The following is a 21,793-nucleotide window of genomic DNA, read 5'->3' as shown; positions in this document are numbered from 1 at the left end:
GCGGCCAGTTTCGTTTCGCAAAATGTACGTGGTATCGGTGCGTGGTATCGGCGAATTTTTATGAGTACGAGTACGAGTATATGAGGACAGTATCGGCCCGATCCCCGATGCCAGTATCGGTATCGGGCCATCCCTAACACACGTAGTTTAGTCAAGTCAAGTCGCCTGCGACACACACACAAGTACAGTTTAGTCAAGTCGCCTCTGAGACACACACACACACACACACACACGTACAGTTTAGTCAAGTCAAGTCGCCTGCGAGACACACACACACACACACACAAAGTACAGTTTAGTCAAGTCAAGTCCCTTGCGACACACACACACACGTACAGTTTAGTCAAGTCAAGTTGCCTGCGACACACACACACACACACACACAAGTACAGTTTAGTCAAGTCAAGTCGCCTGCGAGACACACACACACGTACAGTTTAGTCAAGTCGCCTGCGACACACACACAAGTACAGTTTAGTCAAGTCGCCTGTGAGACACACACACACAAGTACAGTTTAGTCAAGTCGCCTGCGACATACACACACACAAGTACAGTTTAGTCAAGTCAAGTCGTCTGTGACACACACACACACAAAGTACAGTTTAGTCAAGTCAAGTCGCCTGCGAGACACACACACATACACAAGTACAGTTTAGTCAAGTCGCCTGTGACACACACACACACACACACAAGTACAGTTTAGTCAAGTCAAGTCGCCTGTGACACACACACACACAAAGTACAGTTTAGTCAAGTCAAGTCGCCTGCGAGACACACACACATACACAACAAGTACAGTTTAGTCAAGTCAAGTCGCCTGCGAGACACACACACATACACAACAAGTACAGTTTAGTCAAGTCGCCTGTGACACACACACACACACACACACACACAAAGTACAGTTTAGTCAAGTCAAGTCGCCTGCGAGACACACACACACACACACACACACACACACGTACAGTTTAGTCAAGTCAAGTCGCCTGTGACACACACACACACAAAGTACAGTTTAGTCAAGTCAAGTCGCCTGCGATACACACACACATACACAAGTACAGTTTAGTCAAGTCGCCTGCGACATACACACACACAAAGTACAGTTTAGTCAAGTCAAGTTGCCTGTGACACACACACACACAAAGTACAGTTTAGTCAAGTCAAGTTGCCTGTGACACACACACACACACACAAAGTACAGTTTATTCAAGTCAAGTCGCCTGCGAGACACACACACACACACAAGTACAGTTTAGTCAAGTCGCCTGCGACACACACACACACACACACAAAGTACAGTTTAGTCAAGTCAAGTCGCCTGCGAGACACACACACACACACACACAAGTACAGTTTAGTCAAGTCGCCTGCGACACACACACACACAAAGTACAGTTTAGTCAAGTCGCCTGCGAGACACACACACACACACACACACACACACACACACACACACACACACACACAAGTACAGTTTAGTGAAGTCGCCTGTGACACACACACACACCAGTTCAGTTTAGTGCTGGGCAACGATTAATCGCATCCAAAATATACGTGTGTGTACGGTGTATAATTATTTTGTATACATAAATACACACATATGCATGTATATATTTAAGAAATATTTGCATGTATATGCTGTATATATATTTATACATAATTTATATTATATATAAATATTTATATATAAATAACACATTTTTCTTAAATATATAACATGCATGTGTGTGTGTATTTATATATATATAAATAAATGCAGAGTTTTATCTTACCTTAAACAGAACGTAGAGTTCTTCCAACTCCTCAATAGTGAAAGCGGAATCTGTCATGATGGCTCTCACCTGAACGTCACAAACACACACACAGGATCACACGCGGAAACGACTAAGATTGTCAAATATGTCCTGTCGACGCACACACACACTTACCACGCTCCTCTTGGCCGTGTCTTCTAGAGACTGTATGACCTTTAACCTTTGTTTGAACCTCATCTGCTCGATGACGTCGGCACGCAGGCTACCAAACTTCTGCGATTAGACAGAAACGACATACTCCGTTAAAAAGAGTCTCATTGGTCATTGGTCAGGAAAACGAAGCACTAGGCCCCGCCCCCTCACCTCATAGGACGCTTTAATGAGCTCAAAGGCGTCAATCTCAGGTGGAGGGTTGTTGCCACTGGTCAACAGAGCATGAAGGTGAGGGATGGGCGGAGAAACAGTCTGCTTATTCACAACATTATCCAAATATCTACAGGACAGAGGAACATATGACGGCACACACATTATTAAGAACATATCCACAAAACACACACAGAAGAAGAGGGCAAATAAAACAATAGTCAGAAAAATCAGTTTATTGAACATTTAGAGACATTATTAAAAGACACTGAAGTGTTTTTGTTGACTATCCCAAAAAATTGTATACATATTGATGCATCAGGCCTTTATGTCTCATATATAGTGTCTCAAACACCTCAGTTTTATTCAGAGGCACAAACTGAGCAAAAATATGCAATTTAGTGCAGATGCTGATATTTATATGGACAAAAAGATGAAATTCTGATGCATGTCATGTAAATCAATGAGATCTTTATGGCAGTTTAGCAGATACTTACATAAAATGCATATGAATATCATATAAATATGCTTAGTTTTATGATCAAAGCTCTGTAGTTTTAAAACATATAATGCAATGCAATTCAATGATGATTGAGAAATGAACAAATAAACCTGGTTATCGTATTTGATACTCACATTTGAAAATGATCTTTCTAGAAAATGATATATGGATAAACAAGTAAACCTAAGTTGCTTCAGTCCAGAAAGTGTTCATCTTAAAATATTAGTTATTCTTACATTTACATAATATATGTATTCGGTGAAGATTTCACAGCAGAAAGACACGTGAAGCACGAGCTGAAGGAGGACGTTTACAATTGCCTTTTACTTGCTATAAGTCTAAATTATCAATCAGAAGACAGAACCTTGTGTGCGACAGGTTTTTCAGCAGATGTTGATCATTTACAGGCCTTAGAAATGTGTGTATCAAATATGATACTGTAGGCTTTATAAGGCTTAAATTGATTCACTAAATTTAAAAGACAAAAACAGTTGTTAAATGTTAAAATAATACCGCCATCACTCTTTATTCGGCTTGTACATATAATGATTAGGGGTGTAACGAGACCCTCATGTCACGATTCGATACATATCACGATACTGAACTCACGATACGATATTATTGTGATACTCCAAGACATATGATAAAAGATTAACAAAAAAAATTGACTGTTAAATGCTAAATTTGATATTACATTGTAGTGTAAATGAATAGACTTGGACTTGATGCTGGAAACCCAATACACAGGACAATAGAGTCTGAAGATGAAAACAGAATTATTTTAGACGAATATGCTTGATCTCTGTCACTGACTAGATATTACGGCTGGGTATTGACACATATTTCACAATTCGATTCGATTTCGATTCCGATTCGATTCGATTCAATATTGATTATTTTGGATATCAGGTACAATACATGGCAAATTTTCTCAAGAAAAACAAATCTCTTCACTAATGCTGTAAACTATGGGAGTCAGTTGTAGCCTACTATAATAGTGAAGGTAAAAATTAACTGATTTGTATACAAACACAAATTACACTTTTATTTATTTGTATAATAATAAAGTTATATGAAATATAAACATTTAAATGGTGGCTGTCATAAAAACCTTCCAGATTTAGTCAAACATGCATTAAAAATTGAAGAACATTAAAAATTATAATGAATATGTAATATGGTGCATATATTATAGCAAAATGCTCCTCTCTAGAGTTAATTTTTCTAGCTGACTAACGAGTTTATGGCCACTGGATATGGTTTTTCTGAGGTAAATGTGACGTTACATGACATTGTTTACAAGCTGTTTTACTGACATCTTTCCAAGGTTGAAACACTGATTGGGCGATTCCATGTCACATGATACGGATTTCGATAAGTTGTACTCCATCTTTTAACACACTTTACAGATGCTCATTCATGTTTATTTCGCGCTGTAACTGGTGTTATTAAGATGGAAGAGAAGATCATGTGCTTCTCTAGAGCTGAGCCAGAGCGATCTCACGCCACAGCGGTATTTATGTTTTTGAATTTCGTAGGAAAATGGACGTAATTTGAAATCTGACACTTTGTTTCATATCAATAGTAACAAAGCACAGAGATTATTGCGATTTATTGGATGGGATGCGCGCTGCAATGTTACATTCATTCATCAGCTGAAAACAGGATGACTAATCGATTCTTGGGATTTAAGAATCGATTTCGGTTCGTAAAAATGACAATCGATTAAAATCGAGAAATCGATATTTTTTACCCAGCCCTACTAGATATATTTAAAATAATGTCGGCCACTTTTTATAGGTAACATCAGACATTTTGCATTATCAGGACCCACAAATATTCCCTCATTCCATTATTATACATTTTATTAAACATTATTTATAATAGTTTAAGAGACTAAAACTCTGAAAACTTGAATTTTTTTCCAACACAGTAATTTTTATTTTGGGTGAATTATACACAATACATATTGTCACTATCCACGATACATAGTTACATTTTTGTATTGCGATCCATTGTGACATGATATATTGTTACACACCCCTAATAATGAATGACATAATGTTGTATTAGCCACTCTCACCTGCCCAGAATGGTCATGGCCTCTCCTTCATCTGAACAGGACAGCAGTTGATCCATGTTAGCATGTAGCACAGCTAATGACACCTGGACGAGAGTCAGAGACACCTGTCAGTCAGATTGACACGTCTAGGAAAAACACTCACGTTCTTTAGGAATTGTTGCTTTAAGACACTCCTACAGTCTGTAGGTTTAAACCGCTCGATTCATATTAGCTTTACGATCTCTTTATGAACTGTTTGAAGCATCAGTGAGGTAGTAGCGTAGCTGTCAATGGAGGGACAGAAAGCTCTCAGATTTCATCAAGAAGATCTTTATTTGTGTTTAGAAGATTAACAAAAGTTTCATGGGTTTGGAACGACATGAAGGGGGAGTGGTTAATGACCGAATTTTCCTTTTTGGGTGACCTAACCGTTTAATGACGGGAAAAAAACTTTGCAAACAATAAAACTTTAGATCTTCTAATGATTTAATTGGTCTTTGATAGTGCTGGGCAACGATTAATCGCATCCAAAATAAAAGTTTGTGTTATCATAATATATGCGTGTGTACTGTGTATAATTATTTTGTATATAAATATATATAAATGCACACACATGTATTTAAGAAATATTTGCATAATCTTTATTATATATAAATATTTTATATATAAATAAGTTTTTCTTAAAAATATACATGCATATGTGTGTATTTATATACACAAAATAATTATACACAGTACACACACACACACATATATTATGCAAACACAAACTTTTATTTTGGATGCACTTAATCGTTACCCTGGAAATCCAGAGTTCTCGCGAGAGCACAAGTTGAATTTGCTCAGCGAGTTTACTCTGGCGTCGAGTAATGATGCTCATTAAATATGCCCTTGTATCCGAGCTGCACCAATCACATCGGGTCATCTGATATAGGCGGGGCAGAGGCGAGATGACGACAGCGCTGTGACGTCGAAGTCATTAGTAAACATTGCAAGATGGCTATTGATGAACACCAGTTGTCTGAAACGGCTTTGGCCGCTACAATGAACGAGTTAGACTTGGCTTTTTATCTAAAAGAGGAACAGAAGACGGCGCTCGAATCGTTCCTTTGCAAGAAGGACGTTTTTGCTGTTTTGCCGACCGGATACGGCAAGAGTCTAATCTACCAGTTAGCTCCGCTGGTAGCTAAGTGTATGGGGCTTGTTGTTGTGATTGGTCGTAGTGTTATCCAATTGCGTGCAGTGAGATTTTCAAATGCATGCTTGGTGCCGCCCCTCGAGCTGGCCGATTTTCATTAGTCGATGCCAGACCATTAATCTTTCAGATTTAGGTCTGGATTTCCAGGCTACTTAATCGTTGCCCAGCACTAGTCTTTGATGATAAAGTTTCTGTTTGTGTAATGAAAATTTGTTCTGTGTGCTGAAAATTGTCTGAGATTTCCTGTTTTTGCACCTGGAAAATGACTTTAATGCCCTCGTAGAAGAAGCAGTCGACCAGCAGCACGGCGCTGTCGAAAGGCATGACGGACAGGAAGAGTGTGAGGAACCAGGACAGAGAGATGGTGGAGATGACGCCCAACTCCTGCATGCGCTCGTACAGCAGCGGCAAACACTCGCGGGTGAGCTCCTCAAACACTCCCTGGTCCACCAGCGCTCCTGACACAGGGAAACACTGCTGACAAACATATACACACGCAGAAATCCACAGCCGTCATCATGTGTTTTGAGTGTGTGTGACTGACCGACAACTCTGGTGTTGTAATAGTCGGGCAGCATCCGCTCACACAGAGCCACGAGCAGCCAGAACGCCTGCTCTTCAGTGCAGTACAACAACAACACCGACGTGACGATGTTCATCGCCTGGAGGGACGGGGGGGGAGAGAGATATTAAACAGACTCTCTCGTACCTCTTTACCTCAGAAAAACACTGATAATGTACTTAACATGCACAGATTTCATAACATTATCATCAAATGCAAGACAATAAATACGTTTTTAAAAAAAACTGCATATTCATGGACTTAATTTTTGGTGAGTGAGAGAAAGTATGAGTTTGTGAGTCTGTGTGTGTGTGTGTGAGTCTGTGTGTGTGTGTATGTATGTGAGTCTGTGTGTGTGAGAGTGTGAGTCTGCGTGTGTGTCTACGTGTCAGTTTGAGTGTGTGTGTGCGCGTTTGTGTGAGTGTGTGTTTGTGTGAGTGTGTGTGTTTGTGTGCGTGTGTGTGTTGGTGTAAGTGTGTGTGTTGGTGTAAGTGTGTGTTAGTGTGAGTGTGTGTGTGTGTTAGTGTGTGCCTGTGTGTGCCCGTGAGTGTGTCTGCCTGTGTGAGAGTGTGTGTGCCTGTGAGAGTGTGTGTGTGTGAGAGAGTCTGCGTGTGTGTGCCTGTGAGTGAGTGTGTGTGTGTGTGTGTGTGTGTGTGTCAAGTGTGTGTGTGTGTGTGTGTGTGTGTCAAGTGTGTGTGCCTGTGAGTGTGTGTGTGTGCATGTGTGTGTGCCTGTGAGTGTGTGTGTGTGTGTGTGTGTGTGTGTGTGCGCATGTGTGTCAAGTGTGTGTGCCTGTGAGTGTGTGTGTGTGTGTGTGTGTGTGTGCGCATGTGTGTCAAGTGTGTGTGCCTGTGAGTGTGTGTGTGTGTGTGTGTGTGTGTGCGCATGTGTGTCAAGTGTGTGTGCCTGTGAGTGTGTGTGTGTGCGTACCTGGCAGTATCCGATGCTGGGGTTCCTGTAGGCGTAGGCCGTCAGCACTCGTCTCAGCGCCGCGATGCCCATCTCGTTCTGGAAGGCGTGATGCTCCGGCATGGAGCGGTGCAGGTCTCTCTCGATCTCCTCCGTTGCTAGAGTGCATTTACCCATCGCCTGCTCGATCAAACTGCCGTAGTAACCCGGGTGTGTGTTCATCTCGTTCTGAGCACCTGGATAATGAGATTCATGACATAATCTCCATGACAGCAGCTGACGGACAGCGTGCGATATCTCAAACTGATGTGGAAACATGACCTTTGACGGTCACATACAAGCAGCAGAAGTCGACACACAATACACACTTTGGCTAAACTTGGACAAGTACACTACACACACTCGCTCAGCGTGTTAACTGTGCACACACAGTATACAAATGTATACTCTAATGATGTACTGCCAAAATGTGCAGGATATAAACAGCGCACACAAAGCTGAATAGTGTATCCCATAATGCAAAGTACTCGATTTGATCTTCCATTTCCAATGTGGCAAATGATCCTGAATAAACAATCTCCTTCTTGACAAACTGGATTAAAAATATAAAATTACAATTTTTTATTCTGAGCAAAGTAATCATGTTACAACGCAATAACAGTGTTGTTATTGTTAACTAAAACCATTTTAATTTTCTTTAATTTAAATAAAGATAGTTGCCAAGTCAACATTTTTAAGTGTAAGCAGAAATTACTAAAAAATAAAAAAGTAAAATAAAAATAAAAATAAAAATAAAACTTACAATAAATGCAATTAAATAATTCACTATTTACACTAATATTTACATAGGCTACTTCTTTCTTAATCAATCCCTTGCATAATGTTATCTTAATAAAGCATATTTGAATATGCATATTTTGTCTGTTCTGTACATACTTACTTTACATATTTTATTTTTGCTATACAGTGTTATTTTAGTACTATTTATATACTATTATATTATTTATGAATATTTTGAGTGTGCTTTTCTTTGGCATGGTTTACTCGTCTGGGTGAACGGCGCCTCCTAGTGTTTGTGAGGACTCATTACCTGAGAACAGCAGCCACAGCTCTCCTCGCAGACTCTCAGGGATCCCGTTCAGGACCAGCTCTCTCGTCTTCGACGTGCGGTACATACACACTCCACGGCCGTACTCAAAGAAATGGATGTTCCACGATTCCTCTTTCATCTTCTCTCTCGTCTGGATCAACAGAAAGACGAAGGTCAAAACAAAACCAGGCAAACGATGTCAAAATGCACAAAAAGTTGTTGTTTTGGTACCTTGTAACCTTGTAAACTGCTTTAAGATTTTCAGGTCAGTCTAACTGGTAGGATATATACAGAAATTTACAGAAAATTTATTAAACACTTCTCAGTCTTTTACTGCATACATTATAAATTATATATAGATTAATCCTAATCCTTATTAAAGCTACAAAACTTATTCGGTCAAGAATAATTTTCTCTTTTTCTTTGATTATCCTTAATGACAGATGGTTTATTAGGCTGCTGTCCCTTTAAGACCTGTCACACGACTCTTTACAACCCCCTAAAATTCAAGATAACTGTCTTTGTTGTTTCTACATTAATTTGGAGATTAAATGTGAAATTATTACAATATAAAAAGATCTAAACAACTTCAATGTTAGGTGCGATTAATTACAGAAAAATGTGCGATTAATCCGTTTTTTTTTTTTTTTTTTTTGCTAGATCACAACTGTCTTTCTTCTCACATTAAAAATCATTTGAACTCAAATCAATATTTTATGTCTATTTCCACTTTTTTTTGAGAGAGAGAAAAATTAAGCCTTTTTTCATCATTCATCATTCCTTCATTCATCAAGGAAGTATTTATCAAAAGTGACAGTTAAGCATTTATGTTACGAAATTTTTTATTTTAAATAAATGCTGTTCTTATGAACTTATAAGAATCCTGAAAAACAGGTATTACAGTTTCCACAAAAAATATTAACTGTTTTCAACATTGATAATAATCATAAATGTTTCCTGAGCATCAAATCATCATATTATACTGATTTCTGAAGGATCATGTGACACTGAAGACTGGAGTAATGATGCTGGAAATTCAGCTTAAATTACATTTTACTGTATATTTACATAGAAAACTGTTATTTTAAATTGTAATATGTAACTGTTTTTACTGTATTTGTGATCAAATAAACGCAGCCTTGCTTGATAGGCTTGATAACCCCTACATTTCATGATAACTGTGCACTAAGCCTTACATATTACTACCCTCCTATCTATGTATTCCTCTATTATCTATAATAAAGACTTGAAAGAAAGAGACTTGACTTTAACCCTTTAACGCGCCGGCGCGTTTTGCTCGATTTCTTTCACATAGCAGCAAAACAGACTTAAAATACTCAGTCATTTATGGTCACACAGACTTAAGAGATATGAAAAAATAAACTGTAAAATGTCTACTTTTTTATGTGTCCACTTACAATCGAAACAAAACATTGTGCTTTTGTAAAATAAAGAAAATAAACAGGGTGTGCTTTCTGCCTCTCCGTCTCCGTGAACTTTTTTTCTGGAGCACGTCTCTAAACTTAAACAAAACTCAGCGAATACTATTCACCCAGGCATGAGCTATATATATATATATCTTTATAATCATTTAAGTGTGCAATATTAAATGATCTAATTCAAAACGAAAACAAATATTCTCTGTTTATGTAATCTGTATTCATTTTCATTTCAGCTCATTATCTGCTAATGTGAACACGCCTGCGGAGAGCGCGCGCTATTGAAACGCAAATGATCTGAGGCGATCCATGCAAACCTGTCAACGCCCACATCAGCTCGATAAAACTCATCAAGTTTAATCAGATATAAGAAGACTTTTATGTATGATTGTTTGAAGCACATCACATGAGGGGTGCGTCTCACCACTTTAGGCCCCAGCTCCTCCGGGACGTCCTGCTGGTAGATTTGCAGAAGGCCCTTCTTGGCAGTGGGCAGACTGGGACTGTAGTGCTGGTTTTGGGGCATCTCTCCGAGCCCCAGCACAGGAGACGGGGGCGTACTCGGGCTGGGGTTCTCCTGGAGACGCAGGTCACATGACATGTTTAAATACACGACCAGTCATGACCAAGGTAGAAATGAGTTATGCTTCAATGGGGGCAAATATCTGTAAGCATGAAAACTAAATAAATGTTTGAGGTCAGTAAAATGTTTTTCTTTTCTTTTCTTTTTAAAGAAAATGTATTCTTTTATTCAGCAAGGATGCATTAAATTGATCAAAACTGACATTTTTAAATCAAAGAATCCTTAAAAAAATATGTATCACAGTTTCCTCAAAATTATGAAGAATCACAACTGTTTTCAACATTGCTAATAATCAATAAATGTTTCTTGGGCATCAGAATGATTTGTGAAGGATCATGTGACACTGAAGACTGGAGTAATGATGCTGAAAATTCAGCTTTGATCACAGGAATAAATTACATTTTAACATATATTCACATAGAAAACTGCTATCTTAATAAATAACAATATTCTACAATATTGCGGTTTTTACTTTATATTTTTTATCAAATAGCCTTGTTGAGCAGAAAAATGTGTTGATCTAACCGACCTAAAACTTTTGAAAGGAACAGTATGAAATTAAATACTACGCAAATTCCTTACAACTGGATGTGAATATAAACCTGGTTAAAATATCATACTGATATTTGTTAGGATGTAGGTTTTATTTGTTTGCATAAAAAAAAAAAGAAAAAAAAAAGGTGTAGTTACAAATGATCTTCTGCTGAAATACCAAATAAAAAACATTTAAACACAAAATATCATACATTCTGATGACTTGTGACTCACGGATTGAGGATTTAGGCCACACGGCCTGTCAGGCGTGCGCTGCAGGAAGTCAGAGATGCGCTGTACCAGGAAGTCACGGTCTTTGAGGTTAGCAAACAGGAAGGTCATCTTGTTTTTAGTGCTGATCGACAGTGGACTTGGCAAAACACTGCTGCTGTCTGCTTTCTCCACTATGGTCACCTAGAGGGAGAGAATGAGAGAGTGACTGTGCTGCTGTTGTGCAACTGTATGCGAGTGTGTGTGTGTGTGTGTGTGTGTGTGTGTGTGTGTGTGTGTGTGTGTGTGTTTACCTCTCTCAGTGGAATGATAAGCTGACACAGATCTTCCTCTCTACTGGCAAAGCAGATGTAGTTGTTAGAAACAAACATTTGACCGACGACATGCATCTTGGTGAACGGCGTCCAGAGCGTACAGTCGGTGTGTCCATCCAAACGCTCGTCCAGCGTGAGCCGGAAAAGAGCCCTGTATCGCTCGTTCTTCGCACGCGCATCCAAGTCCCTGAAACACGTGAGAACGAGCTCTATTTAAAGTAGTTAAACCAAGATCTATTCATTTATACTGACCCTTTAAAATGCTTCAATTATATTATCATCAAATTAAGTTATTTTTTTAAATCACATTTGTTTGGCATATCTCTCTATTATATATCTATATATATGTGTGTGTGTGTGTGTGTATACTGTATGTGTATACTGTATATACACATACATATAGGCTGTCAAGCGATTACAATTTCTAATCTAATTAATTGCACATCAAATTTGGCTGAGAAATTACACCCAAACGATTACTGAAAGTCATTATTATAACAACTTCAATGTCAGGTGCGATTAATCACAGAAAAATGTGAGATTAATTAGGTTTTTTTTTTTTTTTTTTTTTGATTGACAGCACTAATATATAGTAATATACAAATATTAAATATATGTGGTTTGCTCACCTCTTTAGTGCGGAGACGTTTTTCAGGGTCTTGCAGGGTTTGGGGAGGAAGCGATCGGCGGAGAAGCTCTCGTTGTCCAGTAACTGTCTCATGGCGATGTTGGCCAGCTGCTCCATCAGTTTGAAGGTCTCGTTGATGTTCAGGAACATGGAGAAGAAGTGTTCGGTGCCGCGAGTGCTCACGCGGACGCTCTCCGGGAAAACCAGCGTGGCGTTCTTGTCCAACTGCGTCACGTCCGTCCACTGCACCACCAGTGACACTACAGCGAGAGTGATGTACAACAATGAAGATGACAAAGATGTCCAAATGAAGAACAAGAAAGAGGACAAAATGATTTTATTAAGGGAGTAGTTCATCCAAAAATGAAAGTTAGCCCATGATTTACTCACCCTGAAGTCATCCTAGGTGTATATGACATTCTTCTTTCAGACGAATACAATCAGAGTTATATAAAAAAAATGACCTGACTCTTCCAAACTTTATAATGGCAGTGAATGGCTGTTTATGTTTTAAAAGTCCATAAAAGTGCATCTATCCATCATAAAAGTGCATCTAGTGCATCTATCCATCATAAAAGTGCAACAGCTGGCCAGAAGCTAAAATATTACTTTGTAACGTGTTAAAAATAAATAACACATGCTTTTATGACGGATAGATGCACTTTTATGACGGATAGATGCGCTTTTATGACGGATAGATGCTCTTTTATGACGGATAGATGCGCTTTTATGACGGATAGATGCACTTTTATGACGGATAGATGCGCTTTTATGACGGATAGATGCTCTTTTATGACGGATAGATGCGCTTTTATGACGGATAGATGCTCTTTTATGACGGATAGATGCGCTTTTATGACGGATAGATGCTCTTTTATGACGGATAGATGCGCTTTTATGACGGATAGATGCTCTTTTATGACGGATAGATGCGCTTTTATGATGGATAGATGCACTTTTATGACGGATAGATGCTCTTTTATGACGGATAGATGCGCTTTTATGACGGATAGATGCTCTTTTATGACGGATAGATGCGCTTTTATGATGGATAGATGCACTTTTATGACGGATAGATGCGCTTTTATGACGGATAGATGCTCTTTTATGACGGATAGATGCGCTTTTATGACGGATAGATGCTCTTTTATGACGGATAGATGCGCTTTTATGACGGATAGATGCTCTTTTATGACGGATAGATGCGCTTTTATGACGGATAGATGCTCTTTTATGACGGATAGATGCTCTTTTATGACGGATAGATGCTCTTTTATGACGGATAGATGCACTTTTATGATGATAGATGCTCTTTTATGACGGATAGATGCACTTTTATGATGATAGATGCTCTTTTATGACGGATAGATGCTCTTTTATGACGGATAGATGCGCTTTTATGACGGATAGATGCGCTTTTATGACGGATAGATGCACTTTTATGATGGATAGATGCACTTTTATGATGGATAGATGCACTTTTATGACGGATAGATGCACTTTTATGATGATAGATGCACTTTTATGATGGATAGATGCACTTTTATGACGAATAGATGCTCTTTTATGAAGGATAGATGCACTTTTATGACGGATAGATGCGCTTTTATGACGGATAGATGCTCTTTTATGACGGATAGATGCGCTTTTATGACGGATAGATGCTCTTTTATGATGGATAGATGCTCTTTTATGATGATAGATGCACTTTTATGACGGATAGATGCACTTTTATGATGATAGATGCTCTTTTATGACGGATAGATGCTCTTTTATGATGGATAGATGCACTTTTATGATGATAGATGCTCTTTTATGACGGATAGATGCACTTTTATGATGGATAGATGCACTTTTATGATGGATAGATGCACTTTTATGACGGATAGATGCACTTTTATGATGATAGATGCACTTTTATGATGGATAGATGCACTTTTATGACGGATAGATGCTCTTTTATGAAGGATAGATGCACTTTTATGATGGATAGATGCACTTTTATGACGGATAGATGCACTTTTATGACGGATAGATGCACTTTTATGATGGATAGATGCTCTTTTATGATGGATAGATGCACTTTTATGACGGATAGATGCACTTTTATGACGGATAGATGCTCTTTTATGATGGATAGATGCGCTTTTATGACGGATAGATGCACTTTTATGATGGATAGATGCTCTTTTACAAGCATGAAAACTGGTCAGGGGTAGAAAAAAGGTGAGAAGGATACGGCAGCAAAAAATCCAATCCAATCCAATCAACTTTATATATATCACATTTTAAAAAACAAGGTTACCAAAGTGCTGCACAAAGAATAAATAGGAAATATAATAACACATAAAACATATAACAATATGGGGGCCATTTTAATGTGTGGAGGCAAGTATTTACACAAAACACACAGCATGAGATTATTTTTTCTTTTTCGCCTGAACTCAAGGGCCCGTTTTCTCTGTTTAGAAGGCATGTCTCAGCCTTGCCCTCTTCTCCTCTACAGCCGCCTGTTTTTTTGAGATCCTGAGCACTACTGGATCCTTCGCAGTGCATCACTCTCTCCTATCTCTCCGTGCGAAATACCCATGAGACCCCCTGAAAGCCTCAAAAGCAACATTTGAAGGGGGTCTCAAATTTTGTCAAAAATTTTTAAACAATAAAATATTTTATTGTCACCAGTGTTAATTTCGTTAACGGAAAAAATGTACGTAGATGACCTTTTTTTCCCTGACCAAGACAAGGCGATGAGAGACGACACCCACGTCATTAAACGATAACTGTGACTGTGACATGCAATATCGTTGACAAAAAAAGACGAGACTGAAATGTGTTTAAAAATAAATAAAAACTTGACCAAAACCACTTATTTTCGTCGAATAAAGGAGAAGACAACATATTACAGACTGTTTTTTTTACGAGCGTTCATGCTTAGGGTTGCCAGATTTCAATAATTTAAACCCCGGTCAGAGCGGGACCGGTTTCACAAAGATAGACTTTGACTATGGCTTAGATATAGTAGATAGTCAGACTTCAGATAGACATCTAGATCAGACCGTTGCACAAAGCACTGAAGACTCTGACTATCTTAAGTAGGACTACATTGCAATGCATTCTGGGTAAAATAGGACACTTTTCAAAACAAAAAAACATGGCTGATCGAGTAAGCGCATTCAACCGCTCGGTGCAGTTTACCCCAGCGGAAAATATGTGTTTGTTGGAGGAGTATAACAGTTACAGGGACATTTTACTTGGGAAATTTAGCGGAGAATGTAGTAACAAGAAGAAATGTTTCAATTATGAGCCATTTTCCCTTTTCTTTTGGCTGTAATGTAACTGATTGTTACTGCTGGTTGCCAAGGTAACAGAGTCTTAGACCTAAGTTAGCCTGGCGGTAAGGTGTCTAATTTATTTGTCTAAATTAAGTCAGTCTTTATTTTTGTAAAATAGTCTAACTTGCATTAGCCTAATCTATGAGCAAATTATAGACTTGTCTAACACTATAGACTATAGGTCTTTTCAATAGTATCTGGCAACCGTACGGGCGCGCGCGCTTTCTACACTCCCCACCCCCAAATATTTTCTCATCGGATCTGCACAAATCACGTAGGTGACCCATTTTGGTTTTAAAACGGCGAATTTCGCCCAAAGGTGAGGAGTTTTCATGCCTGCTTTTATGATGGACAGATGCACTTTTATGGACATCCAGGACATTTTTTTATATAACTCTTGATTGTATTCGTCTGAAAGAAGAATGTCATATACACCTAGGATGACTTCAAGGGTGAGTAAATCATGGGCTAATTTTCATTTTTGGCTGAACTACTCCTTTAAGCATGGTGGAAGAAAAGCAGCATGCACTAACACAATTTCACACTAAATAAAGAACATTTAATTCAGTATGAATCAGCCCTTTTCACAAGAGTTCAAAAGACTCAAATGACATCACTAAATGACTTTCCAGAACACTGAAGTCCTATTGTTCAGCCTTGGTATTTCTGTGGTCGAATACTTGTGTATAATGACCACTAACAGCAAGATCTCATGCGCTACTATAATGTCTCTTGAATCCCTGCACACACTATTTCTTTGCACAAAATAAAAAGATCACCATGAAATCAAAATTGGCAAATCTTATTTTTATGGTATACTAAATACAGTTGTTGAAAACAGTTGTGCTGCTTAATAATTTTGTGGAAACTGTGATGCCTTCTCTTCTCTGATGACGAGGGCGGGGCAACCTGACATGAGATCCACCAATAGCAAACCACAACCATCCAATCAATTCCACACAGACAAAATCAAGCCCCGCCCACATTTGTTCTTGTTCTTCTTGTTTCACTTGGATATACGACACAATAGGGAAGAAAAGAAGAGCGCAACTTCCATTCATGCCGACTCAAATCATATCTCCTGCTCATTTATTTAATTATTGAGGGTACGTTTACACGACAACGATATGCATAAAACTGAGAAGTTTCGAGAAGTCGACACCAGTCAAAACGATCCCCATTCAGACGGATCTGTGAAAACGATTAAAAACCCTGTATTCTGCTTCCATTAGATGGTGATGAAACACTATAGACTGAACATGTAACACGCATGTGCATGACGTCCACCAAAACGTTTTTTTCACGCGGCTGGCGTGTTTTTTCAATTGTTTTCAATGGGAGCGCCGCGTTTTTAAAACGCCATGAGCGTAACGAGGCGCTAAGCAGTTTTTTCCCGCTGAAGCGCTGAGCGTTCGCCGTTTTTTACAGGTCGTCGAGAGTTGAAGAATGTTCAACTTTGGGTAAAACGCAGCGCTCATCACTGTCACTTTTTAACCAACCGTCCAATCACAGTGGAGGAGGGGCGGGACTAATACCACACCGACCAACCGCCACATTCTGCTTGTACAACATCAACAGATGACGACAACAAGCTTAATAACGGAACAAAATCATTTAAAACAAGAGCCAGAGAAAATACGTTACATTGTATCGACATTTTAATATAGAATCAACACAGAAACAAAATATGTGTGCAATGAGGTACTAGTAACACTTTCGCGGATATTCCGTATCATAACAAGGAAAGCGTCTCAACTGAAAAAAAAAATGCTACGCTACCAAAACGCTCTCAAGCGCTCACAGCTAGGCGTTTTCAGCAGAGACTAGCGTTTTCAGCTGGCTAAAAACGCTGTGGTGGACACACGTAGCCTAGAAATCTAGACGCACCCTAGCGGCAGCAAAATTTATTTTGCAGCCAGGGTAGTCTAGCAACTCTCCGTTGACTTTCGGAGCTGGAAAACCCTAAATTGGGTCAGGCCAATCACATCGTGTATAGAGTAGGCGGGGCGGGCTTAACATAATGACGACAGAGTTGCGACGGTTCCCTGCTACTTGAAAACAAAGAATGGAGAACAGTCTTTCGAATCGGCTTTGGCCGCGACTCTGGAGGACTTGGAGTTAAGTTTTTCTTTGAGAAAAGAACAAAGAACGGCACTTAAGTCATTCTTAAAAAAAGCAAGATGTGTTCGTAGTTTTGCCGGCCAGATTCAAAAGATGAATCTATCAACTAACGTTAGCTCCGCTGTTGGGAAAACGCTCTGGTTGGTTGAAGCGCTGTCCTATTGCGTGCAGAGGGAATTTGAAAGACAGCCGTTTATCCCGTCTATGGAGAGTTGCCAGACCTAACATCTTGATGTAGGTCTGGCTTGCCAGGCTAGGACACACGGCCTTAGAGTGCAGAACAGTAATAAGTCACAACTTTTGAATCATCCCAACTAAAATACATTATATATCTCGGTTTGCTTCTGTAAAATCGTGTTTGTTTTGGTTCCGGTCGCGTTTATCTTGTCCTATAAATTTAGTTTCACTGTACATTGCTCTCGTCTCACCCTCTTTTCCCAGCAGGAATGAGTAGAAGCAGAGGTGGTTGACGGAGAGGTAGATCCAGCCCTGTCGTGGGACTCTGCCCTTCCAGTAACTGCATGGGTAATAGTTCACCAGCTTCTCTTCCTCCGGCATGCCGAACAACTTCCGCATCTTCAGCTCGGCTTCCCGGAACTTCCCAGGATCCTCGTCTTCCTGAGCTTTGCCGCTTTTATTCTCTTCGGCGATGATGCCCTGCAAAGAAGAACAATCTTCACATGACGCGTGTGTGTTTTAAGAATCGTTTCGCATTCGGATAGACCTGTTCAAAAGGTTTTGAAAAGAAGTCTCTTCTGCTCACCAAAGCTGCATTTATTTGATCAAATACACAGTTAAAATAGTAATATTGCGAAGTATTATTACGATTTAAAAGAACTGTTTTCTATGTGAATTTATAGCTGAATTTTCAGCATCATTACTCCAGTCTTCAGCGTCACATGATCCTTCAGAAATCATTCTAATATGAAGATTTGATGCTCAAGAAACATTTGATTATTGTTGAAAACTTTTCTTTTTTTTCAGGATTCTTTGATGAATAGAAAGCTCAAAAGAAATAGAAATCTTTAGTAACAAAAATGTCTTTGTCACTTTTATGTTTTAAAAAAGACCAGATGAAATATATGTTTATATGAATTTGAATAAAAATATATAGAAAACATTTCTTAATAAGAAATAGCAACTAGCAACAAACAAAAAGTGCAAGCGAGTTTTAGCACGTATTCATTTAGTTCACCCAAAAATGAAAATTCTGTCATCATTTACTCACCCTAAAGTTGTTCCAAACCTGTATGAGTTTCTTTGTTCTGCTGAACACAAAGGAAGATATTTGGAAGAATGTTTGTAATCAACAGATCTCGGTCCCCATTGACTTCCATAGTAGGAAAAATATATACTATGGTAGTCAATGGGGACCGAGATCTGTTTGGTTACAAACATTCTTCCAAATATCTTCCTTTGTGTTCAGCAGAACAAAGAAACTCATACAGGTTTGGAACAACTTGAGCTTGAGTAAACAATGATAGAATTTTCATTTTTGGGTGAACTATCCCTTTAATATTTGAGGATCTAGTTGACCATAATCTGTGAGGAAAATAAATGTTGTCAATCTAACAGCTCCAATATATTTTAATATATTAACTTTGACAAATGAAACAAATCCCACCTGTATTTTGCCCTTGACGAAGGTGGTGATGTCATCGTCATTGTCAAAGATGGACAGAGTCTGGAGTAGGTTTGTCTCGAGCCACTCCCAGTGTTCAGTGATCTCCTTACGAGACGAGCCTGCGACACACACACACACACACACGCACACACATCCATCAGAGCAGTGGTGTTTACTGTGGCACAGCCTTTAATATGTCACTCAGATTCAGGGCTGCAGTTTAAAGGTCAGGCGAGGTTTACACGAGATACGGTGAATGTTAATGTGGGTCATGTGACTCAACAACACAAGTCACCCTCCAGATTTTCATCACTGTTCTCGACGCTGAGATGTCGACACAAAATGGCCCTGGGCAAAACAAACTACTAAAACCCATGTGTCACCTGACTAAACAAATCAACTGCTATCTAGACTGAGAGCTCTTGATCACCCAAACACACAATCAGTACTAGTTAACAGACGTGCACTTTTGTCAATTTGATGGATTAATCATTCGAGTTCTCCGGGTGGATGGAGACAGTCCCGTCCAGGGTTATTATCGTCAACTAAAACAACTAAAACCATTCAAAAAAATACATCATTACTTGAAATAAAATAAACATTAACTAAAAAAAAATGGTTTTATTCCAGCTAAACAATTTTCATTTTTGCTGAAGTACTTAAGTTAAAGTATTAAAAACACAAAATTATCTAAAAACTATATAGACATTTAAAATAAAAAACTAATAAAAATGACAAAAACAATCTTTTACTAAATGACAGAAAATATAAAAAATAAAATCTAATAAAAAATATTAACAAAAACTATAATAGTATATCAATGATATCAAAATAACACTAGCTTTTTTATGTTCAACTGCATTTGGCCAATGCATCTCACATAAGTGAGAACTTTAAATAGTATTTTTAGATATAATTTATGTTAATTACCTATGGTTACTGATTTAAACTGAGCTTTCTGAAACATCAGAGCAATTTGATTCACTGATTCGAAATATATTGCAAATATTAATGCTCCAAATATTGCATGCTGACAAAACCTGCTGGTCAAACCGGTGTAAAATACAGCAAACATGCATAAAGACTCCTTTTAAAAACTAACTGTAAAGTGTAACATATTAAATGCATTCTACAAATAATCAAATACAGTTAACCATATAATGTATAATATGTGTTCGTTTTATTAAAAACTTAATTATTAATTATCGTGTGTTTTATGGAGGGATTGGCTAATCAAGCCAATAAGAGACTCTTTCTTTTTTTATTAATCTAACGTGTCATTAAAATGTCAACATTATAAAACATATTCAAGATTAGTTCAAACCAGACAGACACTGAGATCGACTAAACATCGGCAAAACAGATATAAACCAGCAAAGCCTCGTTTACTGAAAACACGCGACTGACAACTTAAGAAAATTTACCGGCCATTAATATTTTGTACCAGCCATGAAACTAGCGCTAACAATCCTCTATTCCAGTTTCGACGCCACAGCTAAAACTACTAGCCAAACTAATATCAATTTAAAACATTAATAAAGACAAGTAAACAGTCAGTAATAAAATAAGAACAAATAATCTAATTATAAGCAATAGCACAAATAAATACAATAGAACAAAGATACAAATGAAGTAGGGCTGCACGATTTGGGGAAAATGTCATATTGCGATAATTGAGGTCAATATTGCGATTACGATTGCGATATAATAAACAAATGGTTTCATGAGTCAACTTGCTTTGTTCTCAAGGAAAATAAATGCACACACAGATTAGTGATAATCAGCCTAAAGAAAAAAGTTCTTTAGTTAAGAGCAGTGAGTGTTTTTCTCTGTTCCCTTTGTTCTTTGATTAACTTCAGCGACAGATTTTTTTTGATTTTTTTTTTGCATTTTAACAAGAACAAAACATAATTTACATACAAGAGTACATATAACCATACATGTCAGGGGTAAAGAAAAGTAATAATAAAAAATAAAAAAATAAAAAAGAATAACTTTAGCGACAGATATAATTAGTGGCTACTGTACTGTCCCTTTAAGACCAGCCGCTGTCAGAGACGCGGATCTCACACGCGCCTCATTCTTTCACGAGTCATCACAACTCTTAATGTTCATCATAAGACTACTCTTATGTTATGAAGACAGTCGACAAAAAGACATTTTGGCATAATAGGGGTTATGCGCAACATACTTCCGGGTTCTACAAAACGGGTATAACTACTTCCGGTCGTCAACTACTGAGGTAAACACAGCGTAGGAATGGCGACCTTTTATAGCCGGTGTTTACAGGAGCTACCCATTCTATCCATTTCAGATGTACATCGTATTGCCAAACGGACTTCCAGAGCCCCGAGTACTCCGTTAGATAAAGGATTTAAGTTTTTACGCCTCCTCATTTATTCATGATTATGAAGGTATGTAAGTTAGTATATGTAGCTTTTGCTAATGGCACCCGATGTAGAGTTAGCTAACTATCAGTAAGTTAGTTTAGACTTGTATGCTATCATAGTAGTTTAACCTTTTATATTTGCTTGCAGACGATT

The 21,793-nt window shown here is 38.3% G+C and overlaps 1 protein-coding gene across 2 annotated transcripts in view; it reads right to left on the bottom strand.

The window, feature by feature from the left end:
- The window catches only part of tbc1d9b (TBC1 domain family member 9b), a 37,448-nt gene that overhangs the window by 11,692 nt on the left and 3,963 nt on the right, over window positions 1–21,793 (bottom strand). For both annotated transcript variants that reach the window (XM_084430576.1, XM_084430577.1), the window contains exons 3-16: window positions 19,251–19,369; window positions 18,055–18,283; window positions 12,175–12,433; window positions 11,525–11,732; window positions 11,235–11,414; window positions 10,308–10,460; window positions 8,445–8,595; window positions 7,376–7,590; window positions 6,428–6,545; window positions 6,139–6,341; window positions 4,707–4,789; window positions 2,122–2,251; window positions 1,933–2,031; window positions 1,777–1,845 (exon numbers count right to left, since the gene is read on the bottom strand). In XM_084430576.1, coding sequence (XP_084286702.1) covers window positions 1,777–1,845; window positions 1,933–2,031; window positions 2,122–2,251; window positions 4,707–4,789; window positions 6,139–6,341; window positions 6,428–6,545; window positions 7,376–7,590; window positions 8,445–8,595; window positions 10,308–10,460; window positions 11,235–11,414; window positions 11,525–11,732; window positions 12,175–12,433; window positions 18,055–18,283; window positions 19,251–19,369 — 2,216 coding nt within the window. The remainder of the gene's footprint in view (window positions 1–1,776; window positions 1,846–1,932; window positions 2,032–2,121; window positions 2,252–4,706; window positions 4,790–6,138; window positions 6,342–6,427; window positions 6,546–7,375; window positions 7,591–8,444; window positions 8,596–10,307; window positions 10,461–11,234; window positions 11,415–11,524; window positions 11,733–12,174; window positions 12,434–18,054; window positions 18,284–19,250; window positions 19,370–21,793) is intronic.

The sequence above is a fragment of the Rutilus rutilus genome, assembly GCF_951802725.1.
Source record: "Rutilus rutilus genome assembly, chromosome: 14".
NCBI lineage: Eukaryota > Metazoa > Chordata > Actinopteri > Cypriniformes > Leuciscidae > Rutilus > Rutilus rutilus.
This window is presented reverse-complemented; position numbering and strand designations above follow the sequence as displayed.